The following is a 10,190-nucleotide window of genomic DNA, read 5'->3' as shown; positions in this document are numbered from 1 at the left end:
CTAAAACAAACAAAGAATATCCTGGATTTCAAAACGTTTCGAAGCAGCCACGGAAACATTAAAAACAGAGAACTTTAAAAGGTAGCTTACAACCTTAAGGTTGTAAGAAGAGATCGTTATTGCACCGTATTGTGACTGTTGATGGAAAATGTCTCCATTACGATAACTGTTAACGCAAAAATTAAAAGCGAAACCTGACCAATAAGTAATAGATCCAACATATTTTTCTATGTTATAAATTAATTATATTTGAAAAGTGCTTAACTTTGGTTCTACAGTGCACCAAGAAAAGGATATCAGTGAGTTACTGTTGACTGAGTCCTTGTAGTAGGGAAAAATATGAGTATGAAACACGTAAAACGGCTTGGAAAGTCTCCATAGTCATCGGATATAGTCCACCGGCATTCATCTGGAAGACAAATGTAAATCTTTTCATCTGCGTAAGTAGTAAATAATTTAACAATTTGAAGTACTTGTAGAGGTTTCTGACATCTTGCGATCATAGTAATGACACATTTACGCATTTCCAAATTTCCCCTATACCAAGGTGTGTCGTAGGCTGCGTTGGCCACTTCAAGGCTCTAGGATTAACCAAAAAATTTGATATATTTCTAGCATTCGAAAATATGAAAACAGTTTGTTACTGGAAATCAAACTTACCGCAGTTGCCAACTTGTTCGCATAATAATAGGTACTGAATAGCATATAAGTAGTATAACTGACAAACGTCAGTATCGTTACAATAAGTCGGAGATCATGTATCTAATTAAAAACGGGAGAACGGAAAAATGAGAAGAACTTAGATAGATGAAGATAGAGACCGACTATCTCGTTTCCATGCGATTTCGGCAAGGAGTTTAGAGAATTTTTAGGTAACATGCAACTGATTCTAAAATCAATAATAAGTACATACCATTGAAAGGAAGAAGAGCAGCATACAGAGCATCATACCAAAGAGCGCAACGTGGAAAAATCCATCCATTGAAAGCAAATCTTGAAGATCATCACACCAACTATACATATATGTAAAAGGGGAATGATAGAAGTACGAAAAGATAAAACTTGTGGATAATCTTACTCAATAATTTTTCGGTGATACGCAATGCACTGCTTGAACTCCTGTAGCATGATTTCTTCATTCTCACTGCGTATATTTCTTAGCTTCACACACAAATCCTTTAAGACCAATTCACCGAACATGAGGGATATAAGGTAAATATTCGTAAGCGGTAAAGTAAGAATTACATTTATCGGCGCTAAGCACAGCACTTGTATGAGAAACAAGAATTCGTAGAAGGGTGTTTGGAGGGCATCGAAGAATGGATATTGCACGCTTACCATATGTTCTTTGAGTTGGAAAGACAATTGGGAGAGCGGATATAAAACATATTAAATGAAAGTAATGAGAAATAGAAAATATTATTTTCTGCCATGTAGCTTACTGTGACCATCAAATGATAATGGATAGAAGAATGCGGCTATTGTTCCTCCAGCGGCTACACAGATGGCTATTTTGATCACCAGCTGAGTTCGTTTGATGATTTTCTGTAGTGTGCCGACCATTTGTGGATCGTCATTTCGCTTTTTGCGTTTATCGGATACTAAAATTAGTACATCGCACTCACTTATATTTTCCAACACTTACCTTGATATTTGTATACCACTGCTCGACACACAGAAAGAATCGCTCAAAGTCTTTGGGTTTCGTCACCATGAGCCATAAACGAACTATAGAATGCGTTGTAAACAATAATATGTGAAGATTCATACTCATCTCGCCAATATCATCATCCCACGACTTAAATATATGTATGATTTGCCCGACATATGTTATTATAGGTATTAAGCAAACTAGGAATCGCTTCGTCCAGCCGATTGAGTCGATGAGTCCTAATTTAACGAAAATTTTCACATTTACTCCATATAACGGTAGATTTTCGTAGTTAGTCATGGTGCTGTTGATTTCCATTCTCTTGAAGATAGAATGGTAAAAAACTTTGTGAGTCGATTCAACACAGTTTCAGTATGTAGTTAGCTATAGACAATTTGTGTCTTGAAGACATAATATTAGCATAATATTTTCAAAAAAAAAATTTTTTTTTGTTTGTTTTGCCAAAATGTTACAACTAAGCGAAAAAAGATCATGATAGGAAGAAATTTAAAAGGTCATAAAAAAAAGACTGACACTTAGGAACGCCAAACCCTTTGAGGATGGTACTGACCTAGTACCATCACCCTGACTTGGAATTTCCCACCCCCCAGACAATAATCCCAAAAATGTTCCACAGTGCTATTAGCAGAAAAATCATTGTTTTATTTTGCTGCATTATCGATATGTCAGCAAAGCGTCTAGTTGGCTTTATAAGATATGATCCTTTCTACGTGAAGTGAGCTGGTTATTATCCGATTTCATTCACTGGAGAGATACCCAAATGATTTGTCCTCAGCAAGTTCGGTTAATACAACTTTGGAGGTGTGTGATATATGCATATATTTATTTTGGAGACCACATCCATTTCACAAAAATTATCAAATCTTGGCACGTTATAGATTTTCGCTTAATGGTGGCATTATATAGGCTTTTTGACCGTAGTGATGATTTGATTCCTCTGCGCTACCTCTAGTGTCATGGAACACGTTTGCAGAACGTTGATCACGTTATCTCATTGTTTGCAAAAGCTTTTCATTAATCTTTGACTTACCTAAACAGGGGGTTAACTACTTTCAGCGTTATGGCTTCTGTGGTTCGCACTGTACACCTTAGTTCTCAACTGTCTCATAAAATGATTAGTGCGCCTTTAAATAGAGGGCAGATGCGTGGAAATAAGCATGGCTTTGTGGATTCTTCTCTGCAGTGGGAACCGGTCATCTGTGTATACGCGTCTCTGGCATAAGAAATTTAGTTTTCATCTGCAGCTGTTACCATAAATATTCCACTAATTGATACTTGTTTCAAAAGGCTGCTGATGCTTTGCTAACTGTTAAATACTGGTTGTGTGACAGCGAAATTATCGTCCAGCGATACATTCAGTTAATTCAACCGGATTAATTATATATTGTAGTTGTGGAATATTTGATACTTTCATAATTATTTATACAAGTACGCATAATGAATATACCCAGTAAGTTTACCACGTAATTTGCAAAATCTAGAAGTAAACGTCGGAGGTGAGACGAGCTGAGTCGATTTAGCCGCGTCTGTATGTCCGTCTATTCGTCTGTAGTCAACTAGTTTAGTTGCAATCAAACGGTGTCCGCTCCAGTAAATTTGAGGACGATTAAAATGATCGGGATGACGAGAGGAGTTGAAATCAGGATATTGTGTTGTGCGTCTGTCCAGCCAAGCGATAACTTGAGCGCAAGTTTGAAAGAGAAAGCAGACATGCCTAGCGACCGATATATGTATTGCCGATTTGAAACTCATCAAAATGCTAACCGCTAACAAGGCTTTGCTCTCGGCAATAGACATTTCTAATATGACAAAAATTGGACTATAATCAGATTGTTTCATTTTGCTATGACGTTAGCTACCTTCTCGTAAAGCCAAAACTATTCTGGCTTCATAAGAACTATTGAGCAGACCAATCATGATTACAAGTTGATATTTTATAAATTAAGTTTATTTGAGCAGAGTTTAATTCTTGTTCTACAGTGCAATAAAAAATTCCTATGCGTTACTATTGATTGAGACCTTGTAGTAGAGAAAAATATGAATATGAAACACGTAAAATGGCTTGGAAAGTCTCCATATTCATCGGATATAGTCCACCGGCCTTCATCTGGAAAAGAGTAAATCTTTTTGTATAAGTAAATAATAAAACATTCATTAATATTGAGTACTTGAAGAGGCTTCTGACATTTTGCGATCATAGTAATGACACATTTACGCATTTCCAGATTTCCTCTATACCAAGGTGTATTATAGATGGCGTTGGCCACTTCAAGGCTCTAGAATTAAGCACAAAAATTCAAATGGTTCTAGCCAAGTTGCAATTATTTAGATATCAAACTTACCTCAGTTGCCAGATTGTTCGCATAATAATAGGTAATGCCAATCATATAAATATTGAAGCTGACAAATACGAAAACCATTAGAATGAGTCGGAGATTATGTACCTGGTTGCAAACAAAAAGAAATTAAAAATTAATATCAGCTGTTTATCGAGTACTTAACACTATCACATAAATCTAACAGCCAAAGCAAATTGAGAGAGACAGACAATTTAAATAAATATTTTTGATAACATGGACTAGAAGTTGAGACTTTATAAACACCTACCACTGAGAGGACAAAGAGCAGCATGCAGAGGATCATACCAAAGAGCGCAACATGAAAGAATCCATCCACTGAAATTAAATCTTCGAGATCATCACATAAGCTTTAAAAAAAGAAAAATGAATTGAAATACTTAAGTAAAAAGGTATAAAGTTTGTGAATTCGCTTACTCGACAACCTTTCCGTGATAACCAAGACATTCCTTGAAGTCCTGTAGCATGGTTTCTTCATTTTCACTGCCAATATTTCTCAACTTCACACACAAATCCTTTAAGACCAGCTCGCCGAACATGAGCGATATGAGTAAAATATTTGTAAACGGGAGATAAAGAACCAAAATGGTTGGCGTTACCAACACAACTTGCATGAGATAAAAGAGTTCATAGAATGGTGTTTGGAGGGTATCGAAGAATAGATACTGCACTTCAATCATGTGTTCTTTGAGAAAGAAATTGTGAAAGATAATTTGAAAAGCGAATTTTAAACAATGAAAGTAATGAGAAATTTAAAATCGAATTGTCTTACTGCATTCATCAAATGATACTGGATATAAGAATGCGGATATTGTTGCTAAAGCAGCTACATAGATGGTTATTTTACTCAGCTTTTGAGTTTTTATAGTGATTTCCTGTAGTGTACCGACCATTTGTGGATCGCCTTTAAGCTTTTTTTGAGTGCCGGAAATTAAAATCAGTATGTCATTCTAGCTTAAGTATGTCCGCCAGCACCTACCTCGATATTAGTGTACCACTGTTTGATGCATAGAAAGAACCACTCAAATTTGTGGGCTTTCTTTACCACGATGAAGAAACGAATTAAACAATGTGTCACAAGCAATAAACAGTAAAAATTCATACTCGTATCGCCAATATCCTCACTCCATGTCTTACAAAAATTTATCATTTGCCCCACAAATGATATTATTAATATTAAGCCGTACAAGAAGCGCTTGATCCAGCCACTTGAGTCTATGAGTCCCATTTTCACGAAAACTTTGACATTCATTAAGTATAACGGTAGATTTTCGTAGCTAGTCATGATGTTGTTTTCCAAGCTCTTAAATGGAAAATATATTAAATTAGAATAGTGGTTGTTATCGACGGAAACATTAAAAAAGTCCAGAAAATAGTTTTGGATGACCGTAAAGTGAAGTTGTTCGAGATAGCAGGCACTCTAAAGTTATCAACTGAATATGTACATCATAACATTTACGAAAATTTAGGTAGAAGAAAGTTCTGTGTAAAGTGGGTGCCGCGGGACTTATGACGACGAATTTATGATTCGGAGCAGTGTTTAGGAGTGTTCAGACGTAATAAATCCAAGTTTTTGCGTCGATATAAGACAATGGATGAAACATGACTCCATAATTTCACTCTGAAGTCAATTCTACAGTCATCCGAGCACAGGAGGAATTCGTTCCAACAGCCGACTGGCAAGGTTGTGGTTATTTTTTTCATTTTGACATTTTCTTCAAACTTTATATGAACTTTTTTGCATATTTTAAAATATTTAAATATACATTAAAAAAAAAATTAACCTCTAATTTAACTTAAGTGTGTCAGTCTCCCAAAATTTTCGTCTTGCGCTTATTTTAGCGTTGTGTGCTCTGTGATCGGCACTGCTTCAAGGCCTTGTTGACGACTGCCTTACAAAATGATTCACGTGCCATTAAATAGGGAATAGATCCATTAAAATGTAGCAACAGATTTGAATAATTGTCTCTACGGTGGGAATCAGTCATATGTGTAAGTACTTGCAATTTGGGCCTAAGAAAATCCATTTCCATCGGCAGCTGTTACTGTTGCAATTGGAGACATAAGTATACCTACTACGCTGTGTAAAAATTATCGTTGGTAATTGTTTGCAGCGAGCACGTGTCTTTGATTGTTACAAATTACTTAAAGAGTTTCGAGAACGTGTTAACAACGAATCAGACCAACCACGTCCAGGGCGGGCAACAACATTAACTGATGATCAACACGTCAATAAAATAAAGGAATTGTTGCTTGAGAATCGACGATTAGCAGTGAGATCTTACTGGTATCGTTGAAATATCGGAAGAATCAGTGAAAACCATTTTGAAAGATCGTTTGGGCCTGAAAGCACGATTGGTTCCAAAATCGTTAAATTTTCTCAAAAAACCAGCGTCACGTTAACGCCTGTGAAACAATGCTTTCTCGCTGCCAGAATGTCATGAAACGTATTATTGGCAATGAGTATTGGGTCTATGCTTATGAACTGAAAACCCACGATCAATCAGCCGAATATTGTGGCAGAGTCAAAATCGAAGCTATGTTGACAGTTTTCTTCGATTATCGAGATGTCGTGCACTCCGATATTATTTGAATGATATTCGTCGTTTGCGTGAAGCTATTCGAAAACAGAGGCCGACATTATGAGACGTCAATTCTGGGTTTTTGCACCACGATAATGCATCGTCGCATACATTGTTGTTTCTTCGTTAGTTTCTCGACAAATTTTGAACCAATATCGTGCCGTAATTGCAGTTTTCATCTGATTTAGCTTTGTTGTTCGATTAGCTACTGTCTAAATTCTGACAGATCGAATACTGTTTATGTTATATTAGGGGGTCGCGAAAGTTTTTTTGAGCTTTTCGTCCTTCATAAGTTTAACCTTTTCCTAGTTGTTGTGGTTCCAGCTGGTCACTGCCGCAACAGCTTCCACGCAGTAGGGTCGATAACTTCACAGGATGACAGTTGTAGAAACAATCAATATAGTAATGGGAGGTATAAATATCTCAACACTTAATTTTTGATTGTATCGCGTTCCACTTATTTGCCATACAATGTTGCCACTTTTCGCCCTACAACCACAAATGCAATAATTATGTATTCATTAATTGTATTAAATCGTGACTTTGTTTCGCCGTTGCCCATAATGCGAAAAGTGCCTTACGACGCAAGTACTCGTGCCATGCACGTATTGTCCTTACTCGTTTTTCTAACGTTTATCGCAACAACGAGGCTGGGGTGTCGCTGTTGCTATATTATGGCGCTTGTTAGCTTTAATTTTTTCCTCATTTTTGCTGCATTTTTATGAAAATGTGCAAAGAAGCTAAAGAAACGGCGAAGTAATAATATTGTGGCGCAATTTAATTTTTTTATGGCGTTGTCTTTACACTGCCGTTAATTATGTTTTATTATGTACATACATAAATGACGGCGACTTTGGCCAATTTTGTTCTTACTTCCTTGGCAAATAAAATAAATGTAGGAGTGTCGACTTCGTGTGTAGTATTTGGGGCATAAATGTAGTGGTAAACTCTTTTAAAAATTTTGAAAATCTAAAAAAATATTCCGTTCTTTCAGCTTACATGTTATAGTATTCCGATCTGAAAAAATTGTACAGAAACTGTTTTATTGTCTTAGAGAGAACCTCTCGTCTCGACTGTTTGTTTGATGACAGGAGATAATTCGTCTTGGGCTCATCACAACCAGACCCATACGCTTCGCGTCCTTATCCACGGGTTGGGTACCGCATCTTACACAAGAGTTACTCATGGTTCCAGGGTGCTTGGGAGGACTTAAGAGTATGTAACTGCTCATAACTAGCCCTTCAGGGTATAATTAATGAAGGCTACTCAAATACTCAATTTCTTTTTTCAAAATTTATAAATATGTATATGCGTTCTTCTTGTGATAAAAAGTAAATAAAATTACTATTCTTTTTCATTTCAGATAATTTCTCGAAGGTGAGTGCAAACTTTTAACAAGAGCAATACTATAGGTATACCCTCTTAGGTTAATATCAACTAATCAAAGCAGCGTAGATTTAAATTTATAATAAGTTTGAAATCAAAATAAAAATAAAATTCTAATATCATTCAAAAATCACAACCCAAATTATGCCACTTACGTACACGCTGAGCAAACGCCGTTATTCCGCCGATATTCTACACGTCCAATGAGTTAACTGCATCTCGCTGATATGCGCTGCTTTCGCTGTTCAACAAATATTTGCACAATTTAGTGCAAAAAGTTTAAATAACAGCGGCGGACATGGAAACTTGCGCTCTACTCAAGCTACAGCTACACTAAAGCAATGCGCCACAGTAAAGCGATGAGCTCAGCAATCACGAGTGCAAATCAAAAATTAATAAATTCTTCTCTTCACCTGAAAGTTGTTTGTAGATATTGAGTTCAGGCGCTTTACTTTAATACAAATAGTCGAAGATCTTTTGTATAGAATAACAAAGTGTTGTTGTTGTAGCGGCAGAAATCTGCCAAGTTGACAGTCCTTGGGCGGGTAAAAATCCGGATCCGTTCCGGTTACGTAGACCGGACTGAACTCTAAATAATCGAACTGCCGTAGACGAACTTTTACATTCTTTAATTCCTGAGCAGACCTGTAGCCTGTGGAAGATCTGTGCTAACAACTCGTCATGGTGCACCACTATATGCTTACCCTTATTCAGTAGATGAGGGAATGTTGTAGATTGTATGTGTGTTGCTCTAAGGTCCATTGGACATCATTGAGAATAGTGGCTTGCTCACAAAATGAAGCATAAAATTGTGTGTTTGCAGACGCGCTGCAATTTCTACAGCAAGCAACGATGTGATGTAACCAAGATAAAGCATGGACAAAAAAAAAAAACAATAAAGAATCGCCCTTAGCGGGAGTCATGCTTTTATACGTTGAACACATTTGACGAAGAGTTGAATAATTTTGTTGCATTAAAGAGTGTTTTTGCTATGTATATTTTTGGGTATAGTTGTGGTATAAATGTAGAGTTTCCTGATAACTACCTGTAAGTCGCCATAAATTTTCATCATTTGGCTAATTTTTTGATAGAATTTAAGATATTTTCAGCTTTAATTCAAACCCGCCTCTATCTCTTGGTGTCACTCTTTCTTTGATTATGTTAATCATTCCTTCTCGTATACATTGATTTTCCAGGCTCGCTGATATCACTTTCGGTTATAGGTAACAGTACGAAGATATTGGAAGATCAAACCTCGCTCTCATTAAGAACCAAAATATAGATGAAATTCTTCTTACTGTATGACAATCATACTTAAGCATTGTCAATCGAAGTCGGCTTTCGACGATCGCTCTGTGACTGCTTTCTTCTTCTTCTTTATTGGAATAAATATCGCGTACATGATAGTTGTGTTTACAATAGCGCGCTGGCGTTCCTCTTTTTCACTGTTTGCCTCATCCGAGGCTGTTGAGTTTTTTTCATTGGTGAAGGGGTTTTATTTACATGGCGGTTCCCAAAACGTTGTGCACAACCGTGGCAGAGATAATTCGCTTTCTCACTTCAGCTCGGCTTGAAACGGGTATCTTTTGACTACCCAGATGATACTTGCACTAAGATCGGAAGTGGGGAGATGCTTGAAATTTTGCTATGAAAAATTCTTTCTGGCTACTGCCAAATGAATGGCTCTCAGAAAACTTTCCTCACTTCCATGAACTTCTACACATGGCTTCGTCCTCCCTTACTGCCCTAATAAATGTGTATGAATTCAAAAACATCGCAATACATTGAATAAAATCGCTATTTCAATTATTATCCGTACTATTGGTTTTAGAACTATTGAAACACCTATCCATTTCAACACTTTTGTTATTTTACGATTCTGTTCCGCCAGTAGCCAGTCCTTCCTCAATAGTTTAAAGATTAGTTTGCCGTTTTTCTTTGCCACAGTGTGATTATATTAAAACAAATGCTTTTTTTATGAGCAAACAGTGTTGGAAAGTATGATGTGCTGCGTGATGAAGAAAGGCCACTGCCTGGTTATGCTGAACTTTAAGCAAATATTTCTGCATAAAACTTCTAGTTAGGCGCATATAAGATTACCTCGTTAGAGTTAATTTTTGTTGCTAACGATGCGCTGTATTAAAACCATGATTCTGAGAAGGTATTTATGCTTGGTTCCATGCTTCGAAACTT

At 36.6% G+C, this 10,190-nt stretch overlaps 2 protein-coding genes across 2 annotated transcripts; both read right to left on the bottom strand.

The window, feature by feature from the left end:
* Positions 1-304: 304 nt before the first annotated feature.
* Positions 305-1,951, bottom strand: LOC108974791 (odorant receptor Or2-like). The gene is made up of 7 exons (XM_018942825.1): positions 1,646-1,951; positions 1,443-1,581; positions 1,079-1,346; positions 914-1,013; positions 661-762; positions 474-581; positions 305-409 (listed from the first exon to the last, which is right to left on the bottom strand). Exons 1-7 carry the CDS (start codon positions 1,949-1,951, stop codon positions 305-307), a joined length of 1,128 nt encoding a protein of 375 aa, XP_018798370.1.
* Positions 1,952-3,677: 1,726 nt separating this feature from the next.
* On the bottom strand, positions 3,678-5,314 carry LOC108974790 (odorant receptor 43a-like). The gene is made up of 7 exons (XM_018942824.1): positions 5,009-5,314; positions 4,802-4,940; positions 4,447-4,714; positions 4,280-4,379; positions 4,015-4,116; positions 3,841-3,948; positions 3,678-3,779 (listed from the first exon to the last, which is right to left on the bottom strand). The coding sequence occupies exons 1-7, from the start codon at positions 5,312-5,314 to the stop codon at positions 3,678-3,680; spliced, it is 1,125 nt and encodes a 374-aa protein (XP_018798369.1).
* Positions 5,315-10,190: the final 4,876 nt, after the last annotated feature.

This window comes from Bactrocera latifrons, unplaced genomic scaffold (genome assembly GCF_001853355.1).
Source record: "Bactrocera latifrons isolate USDA-ARS-PBARC rearing strain unplaced genomic scaffold, ASM185335v1 scaffold_59, whole genome shotgun sequence".
Lineage (NCBI taxonomy): Eukaryota > Metazoa > Arthropoda > Insecta > Diptera > Tephritidae > Bactrocera > Bactrocera latifrons.
Note: the sequence above shows the minus strand (reverse complement) of the source record. Positions and strands in the feature narration are given on the sequence as shown.

Excerpts from the sequence above, each read along its gene's own strand:
- LOC108974790 (XM_018942824.1), bottom strand. The coding sequence starts at position 5,314 with ATGACTAGCTACGAAAATCTACCGTTATACTTAATGAATGTCAAAGTT. Across the intron at positions 4,715-4,801 it reads AGTATCATTTGATGAATGCA|AACACATGATTGAAGTGCAG; the intron begins GTAAGACAATTC and ends TCTTTCTCAAAG. Across the intron at positions 4,380-4,446 it reads TATCACGGAAAGGTTGTCGA|CTTATGTGATGATCTCGAAG; the intron begins GTAAGCGAATTC and ends CTTTTTTTAAAG.
- LOC108974791 (XM_018942825.1), bottom strand. The coding sequence starts at position 1,951 with ATGACTAACTACGAAAATCTACCGTTATATGGAGTAAATGTGAAAATT. Across the intron at positions 1,014-1,078 it reads TATCACCGAAAAATTATTGA|TTGGTGTGATGATCTTCAAG; the intron begins GTAAGATTATCC and ends ATATATGTATAG. Across the intron at positions 763-913 it reads TGCTCTTCTTCCTTTCAATG|ATACATGATCTCCGACTTAT; the intron begins GTATGTACTTAT and ends GTTTTTAATTAG.